Here is a 20,421-nt window from a genome sequence, read left to right on the forward strand (position 1 = left end):
GTGTCATCATCATCATCATATGCAAGACCTGTATGGAAGTGGACAGACTATCCTTACATAGATGTAAGGTGAATAATATTTAATATAAACTTAATAATGTGTTAGCTTTCAGAGGAGGGGCAAGATGGCGGAAGAGTAGGGTTCCCAAATCACCTGTCCCCACCAAATTACCTAGATAACCTTCAAATCATCCTGAAAATCTACAAATTCGGCCTGAGATTTAAAGAGAGAACAGCTGAAACGCTACAGTGAGAAGAGTTTGTGCTTCTATCAAGGTAGGAAGACGGGGGGGGGGGGGGGGGGGGGGGGGGAAGAAATAAAGAAACAAAAGGCATCCAAGGGGGAGGGGTCCCACGAGGAGCCGGGCTAAGGCCAGGGCGAGTGTCCCCAGGACAGGAGAGCCCCGTCCCGGAGAAGCAGGAGCTGCACCAACCTTCCCGGGCGGAAAGGCGCCCGCAGGGAGTTAGAGCAGGACCCCAGGAGGGCGGGGATGCCCTCAGGCTCCCTGGGACATTAACAGACACCTGCCCGTCCAGGAGAGTGCGCACCTGGGCTAAGGGCTGCAGCGCGCACACATTGACCCGGGAGCAGATTGGAGGGGCTCGGGTGGCGGCTCCGCGGAGGGGGCTGTGCGGCCGGGGAGCAGCTCGGTGGGGCTCCGGCGGTGGCTCCGCGGAGGGGGCTGTGCCACCGGGAGCGTGAATCCAACAGCGCAGGCTCGGGAGCACAGGGCGCCGGGACACAGCCCAAGATCCGGCCTCCCCCCAGGACAGGCAGAGGCCGGGAGGGCACAGGACAGCAAGGACACTCCTACCTGGGGCTGAGCAGATCAGCGGCCCCGCCCCGGAGCCTCCAGGCCCCTGCAGACGGAGAGCTCCGGAGTTACTGCGGGGGCTGAATCCAGGTTTCCAGAGCTGCCGCAGCCACTGGGGTTGTTCCTCCAGGGGCCTCACGGGGTAAACAACCCCCACTGAGCCCTGCACCAGGCAGGGGGCAGAGCAGCTCCCCCAAGTGCTAACACCTGAAAATCAGCACAACAGGCCCCTCCCCCAGAAGACCAGCTAGACGGACAAGTTCCAGGGGAAGTCAAGGGACTTAAAGTATACAGAATCAGAAGATACTCCCCCGTGTTTTTTTTTTTTTTTCTCTTTTTGATTTCTGATTGCTTCCCCCACGCTTTTTTCCCCCTTTTTCTTTTTCTTTTTCTTCTCTTTTTTCCTTTTTTCTTCCTTTTTTTCTTTTTTCTCTTTCTCTTTTCTTTCCTTCTTTCTCTCTCTTTTTCTCCTTTTCCCAATACAACTTGTTTTTGGCCACTCTGCACTAAGCAAAATGACTAGAAGGAAAACCTCACCTCAAAAGAAAGAATCAGAAACAGTCCTCTCTCCCACAGAGTTACAAAATCTGGATTACAATTCAATGTCAGAAAGCCAATTCAGAAGCACTATTATACAGCTACTGGTGGCTCTAGAAAAAAGCATAAAGGACTCAAGAGACTTCATGACTGCAGAATTTAGATCCATCCAATCAGGCAGAAATTAAAAATCAATTGAATGAGATGCAATCCAAACTAGAAGTCTTAACGAGGGTTAACGGGATGGAAGAACGAGTGAGTGACACAGAAGACAAGTTGATGGCAAAGAGGGAAACTGAGGAAAAAAGAGACAGACAATTAAAAGACCATGAAGACAGATTAAGGGAAATAAACGACAGCCTGAGGAAGAAAAACCTACGTTTAATTGGGGTTCCCGAGGGCGCCGAAAGGGCCAGAGGGCCAGAATATGTATTTGAACAAATCATAGTTGAAAACTTTCCTAATCTGGGAAGGGAAACAGGCATTCAGATCCAGGAAATAGAGAGATCCCCCCCTAAAATCAATAATGTGTTAGCTTTCTTACTGTTTTTATAACTTTGCTTTCAAAGAGTAACATTACCATAGAGTGTGCCCTTCTCTCTAGTCAATGAGGAAGGTGCATAGCAGCCCATCATTACAGATAAGTGGTTTTTAAAAAAAAGTAACACTTTTTTCAATACTGTTATGAATATGATTAGAATATTGTTTGCCATAAAAATTTTATGATTCATTATTTGTGTATAGGTTAGACTACCATAAAGCATTCATATTGCTACTGCTTCCTTATCAATACATATTATATCTGTAAATAAATACAAATTTTTCATATTATCTTTTCATTTTTGATATCTAATGTTAGTTACACATAACATCTACAGTGTTTTGTATAAGACAATATTGATGTAGGTACTGACAATCTTATAAACAGATGATACAAACTTATGATATCAATAAATAAAATACAGTACTGTAAATGTACTTTTTCTTATGATTTTTTTTCTAACTTTATTGTATGAATACAGTATATAATATATATAACATACAAAATGAATTAAATTGTTCAGGTTATTAGTAAGCTTCTAGTCAACAGGCTATTGCCAGTTAAGTTTTGGGAAAGTCAAAAGTTACACATGAATTTTCAGCTGCGCTGCAGGGCAGGATGAAAGAGTCAGTGGCCCTAAACCCTGCACTATTCAAGGAACAATGTTATTCTAGAGTTCAAAATACTTTTCTAATATGAAGCAGACTTAGTTCTTTAATCAAATATAAAGATTATATATTTAATCAAATGTATAGGCTATTTTAATCAAAGCTAAATTTTCAACCCTACTTACAATGGATTTTTTTTGAACTTCCAATATTTGTATATCACTCAATGGCATGCTTTATTTTTTTTAATATTTTATTTATTTATTAGAGACACACACAGAAAGAGAGAGAGAGAGATAGGCAGAGGGAGAAGCAGGCTCCATGCAGGGAGCCCGACATGGGACTAGACCCCGGGTCTCTAGAATCATGCCCTGGGTTGAAGGCGGGCGCTACACCGCTAAGCCATTGGGGCTGCCCGGCATGCTTCATTTAAATATATTTTTCTACAAATAACAAAATTATATTCATTGGAGACAAATTATTATAACTTTGAATATATGACATACATACCTGAGGTAAACCAGCACCTGTTTGCATAGAGGACTTTTTCAATAGTCTCACTTCTTTGTTTATGTATCTTAGCATTCCACTGAGAGTACTGAAGTCATTATTCTCAGAACTATCATCTTCTAGGTCATATGTGAGAGGTTTAAATGAGTCTGACTGGGTATAAGTCAGATCCTTCTGGCTTTCTTCTAATGTTGAAGGCTGTTCTAACTGCATTTTTTTTAAGTCCTGCAGTAATTCTTCGGAAAGATCTTCATCACTATGAGTCTTGAAATTAAGGTCACTGGCACTAATAGAGCGACGCAGTTTTCTACACTTGAAAAAGGCTGTGTGAGAATGTTTAGCAAATTTTGGATCTTGAATGTCAGGCATAATTTCTGTTGCAGATGCAAGCAGGGCTGGTAGAAACTTAATGTCTTCTGCCCTTTCACGTCCAGAAATTTTGGCTTGTAATCTGGTTAATTCTGATTCCTGTAGAAAAATATATAGGTGTTCAATACATTTTTGTTAAATGAATAAGTTACTTAAATGTCTTCTAAGAGTCCATCCATGATTTCTTAAGTCAACCTTCTGCCCAGAACACAAATTTCTTTTATAGCAGCAACCCAAGAGATATTTCAAAGCTCTGTTTAAACCCTTCATTTTGGGACAAATATGTTCACTTGAAATATGTTAAAACTATACTAAGGAATTCCCTGATAACTAGATTTTCCTTATACCAGTTTTTCTTTTTAAACTGCTAATGACAGTATCAGTTTCTATTTAAGGCTGAAATGTTACATCTAAAAATTTCTTTTCCTAAGTATAATGATACACTATATTTTGCTCACCTAAAATATATATACATATGAAAAACTTCTCCCTTCAGAATTCCTTATAGGAAATAAATCTATATTAACTACTCTGCTTCACATATTCTCATTATACAAAAGCTTCATTACACCAGAAATTTTTCAAAGAAAAGCCTTTTAGTAAGGACTGATTAAATATTAAGCTTTTCATTCTTATTATTTTTCCATGTCCTTCATTTGGGTCCTCTGACCCAACTTTGGAATCCTAAGAATGAGACTACATGTACTGAAAAATCATAAAGCCTAAAAAAATGAAGAGAAGACACAAATAATGTGTAGTAGTCTTCTGTTCAAATACATTTTTCCTTTTCTTATAGGTATTAGTGACTTTTAATCTGATAGTTTCTTTTTTTTAATTTTTTTTAATTTTTATTTATTTATGATAGTCACAGAGAGAGAGAGAAAGAGGCAGAGACACAGGGCAGAGGGAGAAGCAGGCTCCATGCACTGGGAGCCCGATGTGGGACTCGATCCCGGGTCTCCAGGATCGCGCCCTGGGCCAAAGGCAGGCACCAAACTGCTGCGCCACCCAGGGATCCCCCTGATAGTTTCTATTCTTTCTAAAAATACTATACTTACTAAAACTCATAATCACAGAATACATTACAAAATGAAAGTTTAACATGATTATTTCAGTTCTTTGATATCTGTTACTTCATCTGGTAAAAGTTATTTACAAGTGGCCAAAAACAAAACAAAACAAAACAAACCCCCCAAAAACCCCAAGTGGCCAGAGTGCCAATTTTTGTAGTAAATCTTGTATTTACATTCTTATAATCACAATTAATAAAGTAGCTATAGAATTGACACCCACAGCTTGGGTGCAGTTGATATTTTTTAACTCTAGCTACAGAGTTATTTAGCCATAATTGAGGATTGTGGTATCTCAGATAAGTAGGAATCCATGTAGCTTTCAGTTTAATATTTAGTTCTTATAATGAAATGTAGTATACCTTTAAACCTAATTCAACTTTTTCTTAAGACTCAAAGAAGATCACTGTTGTGGTCACTGTTACAGCATGCCATAATATAGTAAGGCTGTTAGCACTCTCAGAAAATGGTCTAAGCTTTGCCCTTGTTCCAGTTAACCTCATAATAGGGTATTTATGAGGGTACTAAGTGAGCTGGAAAGATCAGTTGCCTCCAACATTCTTCCTTCTCCCTCACTTCTGTTTCTGTTCTGTCATTTACTGCTGCTGTCAGTGGAACTGCTATTATTTATAGCTACTTCTAATTGTTATAGTTATGCCAGCTTCTGCTCGTCTATTAGCTTTTTTTTTATTCTGTCCTTTTTTTTAAAAAAAAATTATTTATTTATTCATGACAGAGAGAGAAAGAGAGAGAAAGATAGAGAGAAAAGCAGGCTCCATGCAGGGAGCCCAATGCAGGACTCGATCTCAGGACTCCAGGATCACACCCTGGGCCAAAGGCAGACGCTAAACTGCTGAGCCACCCAGGGATCCCCTATTCTGTCCTCCTTAACTCTTCTTCAGTCTAGACTTTAGAGCCAGTTAACAGTGACTTTGAGAGTTACAAAGTTTATTTAAAGAGTAATGGACAAAAGCTTCTTTAACTTAAGAAAAGAAATAGACCTCCAGATCCAGGAAGCACAGAGAATTCCAGATATGATGAATCCAGAGACCCAAACTGAAACACATTATAATTAAATTGTCAAAAATCAAAGACAATGAGAGAATCTGAAAAGCAGTAAGAGAAAAACTACTTCTTATATATAAGGAAACTCCTGTGAAACAGTCAAAAGAAAAATCATAGGCAAGAAGAGAGTGGCATGATATATTAAAAGTGGTGAAAGAAAAAAACCTGCCAACCAATAATACTCTTCCTGGCAAAGCTGTCCTTCAGAATTAAAAGTTAAAGCATTTTCCAAACAAGGAAAAGCTAAAGGAATTCATCTCTACTGGACTCACACTAAATTTTAAAGGGAATTCTTCAAGCTGAAAAAAAAAAAAATCTAAATAGTACCAGGAAAACACTAAAGTTTCAGTCTCATTGGTAAAAGTAAATATACAGTTAAATTCAGAACACTCTAATGTTCTGATGGTAGGTAACTCTAATATAAACAATTAAAAGACATAGAGAGGGGGGATCCCTGGGTGGTTCAGCGGTTTAGCACCTGCCTTCACCCCAGGGCATGGTCCTGGAGTCCCGGGATCCAGTCCCACGTCAGGCTCCCTGCGGGGAGCCTGCTTCTCCTTCTGCCTGTGTCTCTGCCTTTCTCTCTGTCTCTCTCTCTGTGTCTCTCACAAATAAATAAATAAAATCTTAAAAAAAAAAAAAAAGACATAGGGAGGAGTTCCTGGAAAGACCGAGTAGGAGGATCCTAAGCTCACTTCATCCCACGGATGCAACTAGATAACACACACATCAGGGTAACTAATCCAGAAAATGACCCAAAGACTAGCAGAACAGATTCTCTACTGCTAACTGTAGAGAAGAGGCCACAAAGAAGAGGGTAGGAAGGAAGGAGACTTGGTTGGGAGCCAAACTGACCAGTGGGACTGTCTGGAGGGAATGATACTGTGGGCATGGAGAGGAACACACTCTATGCCAGAACCCCAGGGGACCTGCCCTGGTATACCAGATGAATCCCTGTAACATTTGGCTTTGAAAACTTTAGGGGCTCAACTCTGTGAGTTCTTACCATCAGTGGAACTTTAAAAATCAGCAGGCTGGACTCTGGGAGAGGAGCTGGAAGGGTAGAGCCCCACCCTTAGAGAGACAGAGCAGCAAACAGTCCCATAAAGATATAGCATAGAAGCAGCAGTTTGAAAAACTGCCTGGGGTAAATGAGAGGGAGATCAGTTTACTAATCTCAGGGTGTGTGTATTGGAGGGGGCAGGAATCTTTGGAAGGCTCTAAGAACACAAGAGCTGCTGGAAGCCACTTCCCTCCCTTGCCCCCCAGCCTAGATAAATAAGACACTTGTGGGAACCAGTGCAGCTCAAACACTTTCCACCTAGTTTGCTAACAGTGTGCCCTATCCCTATGTCCTGCGGATTTGCCCTATGCAACCTAGCCTGGGCAAGTTTTCAAAAGTGGCTCCAAGTCCCCTCCCATAGACTAGCAAATACTGTGCATCCCACCCCTGTATTCTCCTGCAGACCTGCCCTTGACAGGAATCTATCTAAAGTGGTGGTACAAGTTAGCAGTGTGAAAGCAGCCCTGACAGGGGCCACCACCACTCCAAAGTGCCTCTTGCTCCAGGAAGAGGGGAAGATAACCACACATATCAGTACAACTGTGGCCCCAGAGGTGGGCTGGGGGCAGACATCTGGTCTGACTGCAGGCCTTGCCCACCAACAAAAGCTTCTTGGGGACAACACACGGAGGGTATCCTGCAGATCAGTGCTACTGTAGCTCTAGCAAATGCCTGGTCTGACCCAACCCAAGCCCGAGGCAGCCCCAGACTGGCCAACTAATAACACAGGGACCAAACCCTGTCCACAACAGGCAAAGACAGCCATTGCAGATGAATAGACTGAAGGCAAATGCAGCTCAGCCACAACCGTAGAACACACATAAAAGACACTTCTGGAGCATGAAATTCTGGTGAATAGGGAATAGTGCAGTGTGGGGTCAGATACAGGACCTCTTCTTCATAAGGCTGTGACTTTCAAGATCAGAAGACATAGCTGACTTTCCAAACACAGAAACAGACACAGAAGGACAAAATGAGGAGGCAGAGGAATCCATCTCAAATGAAAGAGGACAAAATCACAGCAAGAGAGCTAATGAAACAAAGATAATATGCCTGATGGAGAATTTAAACTAATAGTCATAAAGATCCTCACTGGACTTGAGAAAAGAGTGGAGGACCTCAGTGACACCCTCAATAGAGACAGAATACATTTAAAAAAATCTATCAGAGATGCAGAAATCCTCAACAAAATATTAGCAAACTTAATCCAACAATACATTAAAAAAGTTCATTCACCACCATCAAGTGAGATTTATTCTGGGGTTGCAAGGGTGGTTTGCTATTCATAAATCAATGTAATACATCATATCAACACTAGAAATGATAAGAACCACAAGATCATTTCAATAGGCAAAGAAAAAGCATTGACAAAGTACAACATCCATTCATCCACTCATGATAAAATCACTTAACAAAGTAGGTTTATTTTTTTCCCAAAGTAGTGTTTTTTAAATTTTTTAAATTTAAATTCAATTAGTCAACATATAGTTGTTTCAGATGTAGTGCTCTGAAACAACTAATATATCAGCTCATCATTAGTTTCAGATGTAGTGTTCAATAATACATCAGTTGTCAACAAAGGTTTAGAGGGAACATACCTCAACATAATAAAGGCCGTATGTCAAAAACTCATAGCTAACATCATACTCAATGGTGAAAAACTGAGATCTTTTCCCCTACAACCAGGAATATGACAAGGATGTCTACTCTCACCACTTTAATTCAACACAGTATTGGAAATCCTAGCCATAGTTATCAGACAAGGAAAAAAGGCAGCCAAATTAGTAAGAAGTAAAATTTTCACTATTTGCAGATGACATGATACTATGTATAGAAAACCCGAAAGACTCTACCAAAAAAACTACTGGAAAATAAATGAATTCAATAAGGTTGCAGAATATAAAAATCAATATTCAGAAACCCATCATATTTCTATATACTACTAATGAAGTAATAGAAAGAGAAAATTAAGAAAACAGATGAGTAAAACAGGTGATGGGGATTAAGGAGTACACTTGTTTTTATGAGCACAGGGTAATGTATGGAAATGTTGAATAATTCTATTGTACAACTGAAACCAATATAACATTGTATGCTAACTGTACTGAAATTCAAAATAAAATAAAATTGGGATGCCTGGGTGGCTCAGCGGTTGAGCATCCTTTGGCTTAGGGCATGATCCCACGGTCCCAGCATCAAGTCCCACATTGGGGGCTCCCTGCATGGAGCCTGCTTCTCCCTCTGCCTCTGTTTCTGCCTCTCTTTCTCTCTTTCTCATGAATAAATAAGTAAAATCTTTTTAAAAATTAAATAAAAAATTTTAAAAATTTAATAATAAAAGAGATAAATATATATTTCATGTGAATGGAAATCAAAAGGATACTGGAGTAGCTATACTTACATCAGAAAAAATTATCTTTAAGCCAAAACAGTAGGAAGAGACAAACAATATCATTATGTAATGATAAAAGGATCAATCTAATAAGTATATTATGTAAATATAATTTTATGGACATGCATTTTTATGGACCAAAAAAACATAGAAGCACCTAAATATATAAAGCAAATATTAACAGACCTGAAGGGAGAAAAATACAGAAATATAATAATGGGAGAGGACTTGAATATCCCATTTTCATCAAAGGATAAATCAAGGCAGAAAACTCAATAAGGAAAAACTAGACTTGAACTGCACATAAGATCAAATGGACTTAATAAGCATTTGTAGAACATTCCATACAGCACAAAGCCTGTATACATTCTTCTCAAGCATACAAGGAACATTCTGCAAAGTAAACCATGTGTTAGGCCACAAAACAAGTCTTAGTAAATTTTAGAAGACTGAAATATTAATATATTCCAAACACAATAGTATAAAACTAGAAATAAATTACAAGAAAATTGACAATTCACAATTATGTGGGGATTAAAAAATATGCTACCAAACAATAGGCTAAAGAAATTTTTAAAAAATTATCTTGAAATAAATGAGAATTGGAAATACAACATACCAAAAATTATGAGATACAGCAAAAACATTTTTAAAAGAGAAGTTCATAGTGCTAAACACCTACATTAGAAAATAAGATCGCAAATAAGCTAACTTCACACTTTTAGAAACTAGAAAAAAAAAAAAAATAAACTAAGCCCAAAGTTAGGTGAAGGGAAAATAACAGATCAGAGAGACTAAAAAGACAACAGGAAAGATCAATGAAACTGATAAAAAAGCTTTTAAAAAGATAAGCAAAATACAAATATTTAGCTAGATTTTCCAAGAAAAAAAAAAGGGCTTTAATAAATAAAATCAGAAATGAGAGACATTTCAACTGCTACCAAACAAATACAAAGAATCATTAGAGACTGATATGAAGACTTATATGCCAACAAATGGACAACCTGGAAGAAACTTGTAAGTTCTAAGAAACATAAAATTTACCAAGACAATCATGAAGAAATAGAGTATGTGAAAAAACTGATTAATAGTAAGGAAATTGGGTAAGTAATTAATTTTTCCAAACTTCCAAAGAAACAAAAGCCCAGGATCAGATGACATCCGCCATAAATTCTACCAAACATTTAAGGAAGAATATCAACCCTTCTCAAACTCTTCCAAAAAACAAACAAACAAACAAACAAAAAACAGAAAAGAAGGGAATCCTTCCAAACTCATTTTATAAGGCCAGTGTCATCCTGATATCAAACTAGACAGGGAAGCTATAAGAAAAGCAGAGACCAATATCCTTGATGAATATAGATACAAAATTCCTCATCAAAATAGCAGAAAATTTGAATTTAACAATGCAAGGATGGTTAGATTATCTGCAAAAAAAAAAATCAGTGTGATGCACTGCATTAACAAAATGAAGGATAAAAATCTTAAGATCATCTCAATAGATGCAGAAAAAACATTTGAAAAAATTCAACATCCGGTAAGACCAAGGACACTCTTTGCCACTTTTATTCAACATAATCCTGGAAATCCTACCCAGAGCAATTAGGAAAAAGAAAGATAAGGGGTACTTGGGTGGCTCAGTCAGTTAAGCATCTGACTCTTAATTTTGGCTCAGGTCATGATCTCAGGGTTGTGAGATCAAGCCTCATGTCAGGCTCTGTGCTGGGCAAGGAGCCTGCTTAGGATTCTTTCTCTCCCTTTCTTTCTGCCCTTTCCACTCCCTCTTAAAAAAAAAAAAGTATTCAAATTGGAAAGAAGCTGTCTCTGTTTGCAAATGACATGATATTATATATAGAAAACACTAAAAACTCCATAAAAAATGGTTAGAATAAATTAATTCAATAAAATTGTAGGGTACATATTAATATACTATCCAAAGCAATCTACAGATTCACTTTAATCCCCATTGGAATCCAAATTCCAATGGCATTTTTCAAAGAAATAGAACAATCCTAAAGTCTGTATGGAACCAGAAAAGACCCCATCTATCTATAGTAATTTTAAGAAAAAAGAAGAAAGCTGGAGGCATCACATTTCTTCATTTCATTCTATATTACAAAGCTATAGTAATAAAAAAAGAGTATGGTACTGACATAGAAATGGAAACACAGATCAACAGAACAGTCCAGGAAAGAGCTCATGCGTATATAGCAAGTTAATTTGTGACAAAGGAGCCAAGAATACACAATGGGAAAAGGATAGTATCAGTATAAATAGTGCTGGGAAAACTGATAGATGCAGAAAGGATGAAACTGTATCACTGTCTTATACTGAACACAAAAATCAACTCCTAATGGACGAAAGATTTAAATTTAAGTTCAGAAAGCATAAATCTCCTAGAAGAAAAAATAGGGGTTACGCTACTTGACATCAAGTCTGGCAATAGTTTTTTGGATTTGACACAAAAGCAAAGGTAATGAAAGCAAATATAAACAAATGGGACTTTATCCAACTAAAAAGCTTCTGCACAGCAGTGTAAACTATCAATAAAATGAAAAGGCAAAAAAAATAAAATAAAATAAATAAAATGAAAAGGCAACCTACAGAATAGGAGAAAATCTCTGCAAATCATATATTTGATAAGGGGTGAATATCTGAAATCTATAAAAAATTCATACAACTCAAAAGCCAAACAATCCAATTAAAAATCGGCAGAGGAACTGAACAGATACTTTTCCAAGACATACAGATGGGCAACATGCACGTGAAAAGGTGCTCAACATCACTCATTATCAGGGAAATGCAAATCAAAACCACAATAAGATATTACCTCACCTCTGTCAGAATGGCTAGTATTAAAACAACAGAAAACAAAAAAACCATCAAAACCCAGAGATAACAAGCGTTGATGTGGGTGTGGAGACAAGGGAATCCCTGTGCACTGTTTGTGGGAATGCAAATTAGGACAGCCACTGTGGAAAACAGTATGGAGATTCCACAAAAAATTAAAGTTAGAACTACAAATATGATCCTACTACACCAATTTTGTGTATATACACAAAGGGAAATAATACAGGATATCAAAAAGATAGATACACTCCTAAGTTCATTCACAGAACCCTTTAGTCAAGATAGGCAAACAACCAGTGTTCATCAAAAGATGAATGGATAAAGATATAGTGTGTACATAAACACAATGAAATATTATTCAGCCATGAGAAAGAAGGACATTTTGCCATTTGTAACAACATGGATGGACCTTGAGGGCATTATGCTAAATAAAACAAAATAGAGAAAGACAAATAGTTCACGGTTATCATTGATATGTGGAATCTTAAAAAAAAGAATCAAACTCAGGAACAGCAGGTAGGAAAGGGGTTGCTGGGTGGTGGGGGAAATAGTAAGAGGTTAGTATAAAACAGTACAACCTTTTAGCTAAAAGATGAATAAGGTCTGAGGATCTAAAGTACAACATGGTGACTATAGTTGGTAATACTGTATTGTACTTGTGAAATTTGTTAAGAAAATAGGACTTAAATGTTCTTACAAAAAAAAAAAGAAATCTAAAAAATGAGAAGTTTGTGTTTGAACATTTATAAATTATTTCTCCTGTGGTAATATGATATACATCATATTCATAATTCCCACATCCAATGTCTTCTTAATAAAATGTTTTTTTATTAAAACTGGTCAACATTTGGTCATATTTTCCTCTATAAACTACAAGGACAGGGAAAATAAGTCATAAATGTACTTTTTCACTGATGTGTCTTATGTACTTTTATATGTTTACTTACTTTAATAAGTAATGCTTCATTTGTAGCTTCAATTACTTCATTCCTGTCTTGGACTTGCTGATGCAAATTGCTTACGGTGTCCTGAGCTTCTTCTAATTCCAGTTTTGCCTTCTCTAACTGTTCATTTAGTTGCTGAACAGAAGTCTTTTGAGAATCAGCAGAAATCTTCCACTTTGCATGGTTCTCTTGATGTGAAATCATCTATACAGCCCCAAAATTGACAAAGAAAAAAAACTGAGTGGAGTTGGTTTCAAAAACATTCTAATACTTTTCACTTCCATTTATACTAAAGTAAGTTTTGTTTTTTTTTTTAAGATTTATTTATTCATGAGAGACACAGAAAGAGAGGCAGAGACACAGGCAGAGAGAGAAGCAGGCTCCCTGCAGGGAGCTGGATGCGGGACTCAATCCCAGGACTCTGGGATCACAATGTGAGCCAAAGGCAGACGCTCAACCACTGAGCCACCCAGATGCCTCTATACTAAAGTAAATTCTGTTTATAGGTATACACATCTGACGTCTCAACAAATAACCAATTAGAGGATAAAAAGGGAAGAAGAAACCAATAGTCTTAAATTTACCGAGTAACAGTTAACCAAAAATATAATGGGCTGTTTTTTGATCCTGATTTGAACCACTTAATTGTACAGATATTTTTGTGACATTTGGGAATATGTGAACAAATAATGGGTATTTGATAATATTAAGGAATTACTGTCAAATTTTAAGTGTGATAATAATGTGGTTATGTTTTTAAAAAATAGCCCTTATCTTTTAGAGATACTTATTGAACTGTTTACTGATAAAATAATGATGTCTGGGATTTGCTTCAAAATAGAATGAGGGCACCTGGGTGGCTCAGTTGGTTAAGTGTCTGCCTTTGGCTCAGGTCATGATCTCTGGGTCCTGGGATCAACTCCCACATCAAGCTCCCTGCTCAGCGGAGAGTCTGCTTCTCCCTCTGCCCCTCCCCCTGCTGTGTTCTCTCTTTATCTTTCTCAAATAAATAAAATCTTTAAAGAAACCCCACACAAAATAGAATGAGGTATGTGGGGGAAGGGAAGTGAGTGAGGTTAAAGATATGGTGATCATACTTCCCAGTTTGCTTAAGATGGATCAGGTTTTATGCCTGGTGTTCTGGTGTAGTTACAAACAGCCCTCCTTTTTCATTCTAAAAAGTATTCTCTTTTAAAAAGAAACAGTCAACATACTTATAGTGAAATCACATTAGTTGACAATTACTAAAGTTGAATAATATAGGAGGATTTATACCATTCTTTCAAAATTTTCCATAATGAAAACTTAAAAAAAATCTAATTCTTATTAAAAATATCAATGGTTTTGCAATTACTATTAAGTTATTTTTCTGACAATTCTGAAACCTGTAATTTTTAAAATGCTGTTAAAAATTATTGAACAAAAAAAAAAAAAAAAAAAAATTATTGAACATTTTCTTACTAACTCTGTTGCTTTAATGCCATATTCCTTCATTTTTATATTCAAACATATGCTTTAAAAATAAATTTTTGTCAAGCACCAAAGAGGATAAAAACATTACAAATTTTTATATCATACGTATATAAGACATTTGTAACAAATATTAAACAGCAGTAGTAAAACCTATTTTTACAATTCATTTCATGTACTACCTGCTTATGAATCATTTCAGAGGGCTTATAAAACTTAAAGTAAAAAATTGAGTCAGAACAGTCTACATAATAAAACTCCAAAGAATACTTGCTGATAAACAGTTGAGCTGGACTAGTTATTACTGATGGTCACTTGATTGAGTAGCTAATATTTATTAAATAATTATGTTGAATCCAATAGCATTCCACTTGTCTCTAAAGACCAAGGATTGAAATCGCTTAGCCTACTATTTGGATTCAGCTTGCGAATGTGTGTTATTTGGCAGACACAACATTTTCAAAGCTATCTGAATCTAAATGCATTTAAGCAAGACAAGATGGACTACAAGCCCTACCAATCCCTCACAAAAATAGTCCCAAACTCCTTTGAAAGGAGTTCAATATAAATGTATTTGTAATCCTTGAAACAGAAAAATGCTTTATTAGAACTCCATAAGTAATTGATTTAGGTTTAATACATACATTTTAGATATCTTTAAATGTAGTTTTTTAAAAAGACAAGAAATGCTATTCTAATTGCTAAAACTGCTCATTTCTATAAAGGCTCAGGAGATACTAGTAGATAAAAAGCACCAAGTTCTAATATTGCCTATCTAATTCACTATCAGAACAAATGTTGGAAATTGCAAAGCATTATAGATTCATGTCACATGAAACTGCTTATGCTGTTTACTGAGTATCTCCAGTTTTGTCAGGTGCTATTTTATAACTGATGATGGTGATGGATGATGATGATGAGCCAGCCTCTTGTCTAAGAACTTTAAACTCTATTCATTTAATCCTCAACACAGTTCTATGAGGTACATATGATTATTACACCCATTTTAGAGATGTTAATTGTTCAAGGTCACATAAGTGCTAAATGATAAGGTGAAATTTAGACTGCCTGCCTCAAGAATTTAAGCTCTTAACCCCACAGTATGTTATCTCACTGGATATGAAGTGAAAGTTATATTAAGCTACCAGAAATGAGGACCACAATGAGTTATTCTATAACGAACATTTAGAAGCTAGATTTATACTTTTGTCCAGATAGGTCAATCCTCTTTAGCAGGGAATACTAGAACAAATTACATCTTTCTTTACCTCCAGATGATAAGCTTCTTTGAGAGATTCTACTTCTGCTGACAATTTCTTGATTTCTGCTTGCATTCTTGCTTCTAAATGAGCTTCACGTACTTGAGAAGCCCCCAACTCTTCAGCTAAATGGTGTCCATGAGCTTCCTTAAAAATAACATATTAAGGAAAGGTTATTTATTTGGTTACCATAGCTAAACCAATCATGTGCATTTATGGAAGTACTTTAATCTTTTATAATACTATATAAGCACTCATACACAAAGTTAACTTATTAAATGATGTACTTTAAAATCTAGACATTGAAGAAACCATGAATGGGATTGTATTGTAATAGTATATTGTTTATAAAATAATGGAAGTTCACTAACCAATGCATTCTGTAAAACAAATGAATAACCAAAGCATGTTGAACTTTGGCAGGTAAGTCTACTCTAAGGTTTCCCTGTGCATTTTGTTCACCAGATGCACTGTTTGCTTATCAAGGGTCAGTTGTGGGGCATCTGGGTGGCTCAGTCAGTTAAGCATCGGCCTTTCACTTGGGTTGTGATCAGTGAGGAGTCAGCTTCTCCCTATGTCCCTTCCCCCCACTGGTGTGCTCTCTCTCAAATAAAAAAAGTATTTTTAAAAAGTCAGTTGTGTATTTACCCAAACCTATTTATACTAGTTGTGCTTGTGATTGTAAGTGTGCAATTCTAATATACATTATGTATGAACATTGAGGAAATACACATGCAAAAAAGAAAGTTTTTATATGAAAAGAAAGTTATATGCTTTGAAGCAGCTCAATGAATGAGTCATAAACATTTTTTACCCAATTAAAGCAGTGAAAATAGTTGTAAAATGCTGTGAGAAACCCCATGTAAAACAAAAGACGTTATATTCTGACTGATTTACAAATGTCTTTTTAATCCTCCTTTTACTTTAAAATGAAAATTGGAAACAGATGATGGAATAGGAGTATGGAATGCAAAAAGTGGGTGCAATTCTAATCAAAGGCCCTACCCATACACACAAAAAATAAGGTTTAGTCCTAAATTAAAAGATTTACATATGAACATATAACTCTGAGTTTTGAGTTGAAATATTTTATCTTAAACTGTCCTTCTAACAGATCAAAACTACAATGAAATATCATCTCAAAATGGCCAAAAACAACAACACAAACAACAGGTGTTGGCAAGGATGCAAAGAAAGGGGAACCTTCTTACACTGTCAGTTGGAATGCAAACTGATGCAGCTACTCTGGAAAACAGTATGGAGGTTCCTCAAAAAGGTCAAAATAGAACTACCTTAGTATCTAGCAATGCATTACTAGGCATTTATCTATCCAAAGGATACAAAAACACTGATTTGAAGGGATACGTGCACCCTGATATTTATAGCATCAACAATAGCTAAATTATGGAAAAAGCCCAAATATCCATCAATTGATGAATGGATAAAGAAGAGGTGGTATAGGGTCACCTGGGTGGCTCAGTGGTTGAGCGTCTGCCTTTGGCTCAGGTTGTGATCCCGGAGTCCTGGGATCAAGTCCTGCATCAGGGTCCCAAGAGGGAACCTGTTTCTCCCTCTGCATATGCCTCTGTCTCTCTCTCTCTCTCTGTTTCTCATGAATAAATAAATAGGATCGTTAAAAAAAAAAAAAAGAAGAAGAAGAGGTGGTACACACACACACACACACACACAATGGAATGTTACTCAACCATACAAAAAAGAATGAAATCTTGCCATTTGTAATGACATGGATAGAGCTAGAGAGAATTATGCTAAGTGAAGTAAATCAGAGAAAGACAAAATACCATATGATTTCACACATATGTGGAATTTAAGAAACAAAATAAACATTCAGGGATGAGGGAGAAGAGAGGCAAATCAAGAAACAGACTCTTAACTATAGAGAACAAACTGATGGTCACAAGGGGGGAGGTAGATAGGAGGAAGGGTTAAATAGGTGATGGAGATTAAGGAGGGCACTTGTGATGAGCACCGGATGTTGTATGTAAGTGCTGAATCACTAAATTCTACACCTGAAACTAGTTTGAATTTAAATAAAACTTGAAAAAAAATAAACTCACTTTAAATAAGTCCCTACTTGCACTCACTTTTTGATTAATTAAGCTTACCTTATCCACATAAAATCAATTGTATTATACTTAGATACTACTGATAAGGACAGAGATGAAAGTAGATAGCTTCTCAGGAGCTTTTCCTAGGAGACTTCCAAATGCCTAATATATTCTAATAAAAATTCCTTATATATTCCTTATTAGTCTAACTAATCAGAAATGTGAATAAAAAAAAAAAAAAGAAATGTGAATAAAAAGCATTAAGTTTACCAAAATTAAAAGTTACTTTAACACATTCTTATACTATATCAGTAACCATAATAAAAAGCAGAAATCCACAGGCACTTTCCTGAAACACCAATAAATACATTTTTCTCAAAGTCTAGGTAATTAACTTAACCATATCAATCCAAGCATTTTTTAAGCAGAGTTGTTAATCTTCTAACAAATACTGAGGGAAAATAATTTATATTATTGTTCTTGCAAAAGAGAAATAAAAGCAATTTCTCTTCCTAAGGGTTCTGGACTACAGGCTTCATAACAGCTATAACTTTAGATTATCAGTTTCACTTATAACAGTAGCTACAAATGTAAAAATTTTACTCAAAAAAGATTAACTTTTTTTCCCTCAAATGATAGGTTAAATTCATTTCAAAGTCTAAAAGTACTTTATAATGCAATTTACTAAAGACTAATTAGTTTGGCTAAAGCTCAGTTCTGCAGGATTTCTTAGTTGTATTACTAAGCTATGCTAAATATAACATTTTTCTTCTTAAAATTTCAATAAAATATCTGTAACATAAAGTTTACCACTTTAACCAGTTTTAAGTGTAAATTCAGTGGCATTACATAAATTTAGTGTAACACAGTTAATACAATCTACAATTTAAAAACGTAAATGCTAAAATTTTAAAGATTTTTAGTAAGGTAAAATTATTTAGAATAGGGATTACTTTTTCTTTAGAGAGTTGCCTTATTTCCTCCAGTTCACTAGAGAGCCTTTCTATTTCTCTCTGTGCTTGAACTTGTTGACAACGAGCTTCCATCAGTTCTGTATGAGAGTTCTGCATCTGCTCCCGAGTCAGCCTCAATTCTTGATCCATATCTATGGCTTCCTTGTACTGAGTTGCAATGTACTGTTCCTGTTCTTTCATAACCTGAGATACACAAAATATTTGTAGGTTTCAAAATTAAATAATATAGATAACTTATTTCTTATTCTGATTTCTCTTTTAATAAGTGATTTCCCCCATCCCAACTCGGTCTCTATAAAATTGAACATACAATGCATATCATCCACACTGTGAAACTGATACTTAGAAAATGCTTTTTTCCTTTTTAATGATAAGAAAATGTACTATAATAAATCTGGGACTAACTGATATATTTTGCATGACTAATATGCAAGTTGTATAATCCTTTATCATTGTGAATATAACATGGCAGAAAACATAATAATATAGAGAGAAAAAAGAAGCTAATATCTGATTATTCATTTTACAAATAGAGAATGTATTGGCATGAATACCTGAAACTAACCATTAATCCACATGTTTGTGTTAAGGTCATGACCTTATTCTCTGTAAAAGTAAAATTTGTCACTGGGACTGATACTCCTTCCTAAACACTTCCACATTACTAAGCTAAATCCCTAGTATTATCTTCTTAGAGGAAAAAAAATCAGTGAAAAGTAAGTTAGTTCTAAATTAGCTTAGTGAGGGAGATTAGAAGGTAGGTAATGACACTTGACTTTAGGGCTGATAAGAAGGAAAGAAATGAGTACAAATCATTAGGATCCTGATGTATGGAATGGAACCTTGGGTCTAACTGTATTACATATCAATATAAATTTCATGTAACTATTTTTAGCCAGCTTTTGTTAAGAAACATGAAATGATTGGGCCAATAATTATTTTGTTTTCCCTGGGGTCCAAACTTGTTCTCACAGATCCTGCTTAATTTGTGTATAGTATATAATTCAACAAATATTGGGACGCCTGGGTGGCTCAGTGGTTGAGAGTCTGCCTTTGGCTCAGGGTATGATCCCAGGTCCGGGGATCGAGTGCCACATTGGGCTCCCTGCGAGGAGCCTGCTTCTCCCTCTGCCTATATCTCTGCCTCTCTTTCTGTGTCTCTCATGAATAAATAAATAAAATCTTAAAAAAAAAAAGAATTTAACAAATATTTATTCATGCTTACTTACTATGTAATATGTGCTGTTTTAGGTACTGAGGACTTATAAGTGAAAAGAGACAAAAATGGCTAACCTTATGGATTCTACATTCTACTGGAGCAATCAGATAATCAAACAATAAAGAGCTTATATGAAGTTTTAAAGTTGAGTACAGTATTTAAAAACAAAAAGAAATTACATCTATGAGAGCTCTTAGAAGCAAATTCACTTTTTAAAAAGGCAAGTGGGGGCAGCCCGGGTGGCTCAGCAGTTTAGTGCTGCCTTCAGCCTGGGTTGTGATCCTGGAGACCCAGGATCGAGTCCCACATCAGGCTCCCTATGGGGAGCCTGCTTCTCCCTCTGCCTGTGTCTCTGCCTCTCTCTCTCATGCTCTGTGTCTCTCATGAATAAATAAATAAATAATATTAAAAAAAAATAAAAATAAAAAGGCAAGTCGGTAGAATGGGTTCACCAGTCAACACAGACAAACTGATGATACGAAGTCATCAAACTTCATGTACAATTGTCATCTGTTCATTTATTCTCTGGATGGAGTTCCTCAAGGACAAATGAGTATATCTTATCAATATCTGTATCTCCAGCTCTATCACACAGTACGTTCTCAATAAATATTTGTTGACCAAGTGAGCACATATTGTGCATTTACTATGTGAGAGATATCATGTC

At 36.3% G+C, this 20,421-nt stretch overlaps 1 protein-coding gene across 15 annotated transcripts in view; it reads right to left on the reverse strand.

Annotated features, from left to right (window-relative positions):
* CCDC18 (coiled-coil domain containing 18) overlaps nucleotides 1–20,421 on the reverse strand; it is a 101,717-nt gene that overhangs the window by 11,649 nt on the left and 69,647 nt on the right. For all 15 annotated transcript variants that reach the window (XM_038541333.1, XM_038541326.1, XM_038541327.1 and 12 more), the window contains 4 exons: nucleotides 18,515–18,718; nucleotides 15,502–15,639; nucleotides 12,767–12,967; nucleotides 3,011–3,478 (listed from right to left, as the gene is read on the reverse strand). In XM_038541333.1, the coding sequence (XP_038397261.1) occupies nucleotides 3,011–3,478; nucleotides 12,767–12,967; nucleotides 15,502–15,639; nucleotides 18,515–18,718 (1,011 nt within the window). The remainder of the gene's footprint in view (nucleotides 1–3,010; nucleotides 3,479–12,766; nucleotides 12,968–15,501; nucleotides 15,640–18,514; nucleotides 18,719–20,421) is intronic.

This window comes from Canis lupus, chromosome 6 (genome assembly GCF_011100685.1).
Source record: "Canis lupus familiaris isolate Mischka breed German Shepherd chromosome 6, alternate assembly UU_Cfam_GSD_1.0, whole genome shotgun sequence".
In the NCBI taxonomy this organism is placed as follows: domain Eukaryota; kingdom Metazoa; phylum Chordata; class Mammalia; order Carnivora; family Canidae; genus Canis; species Canis lupus.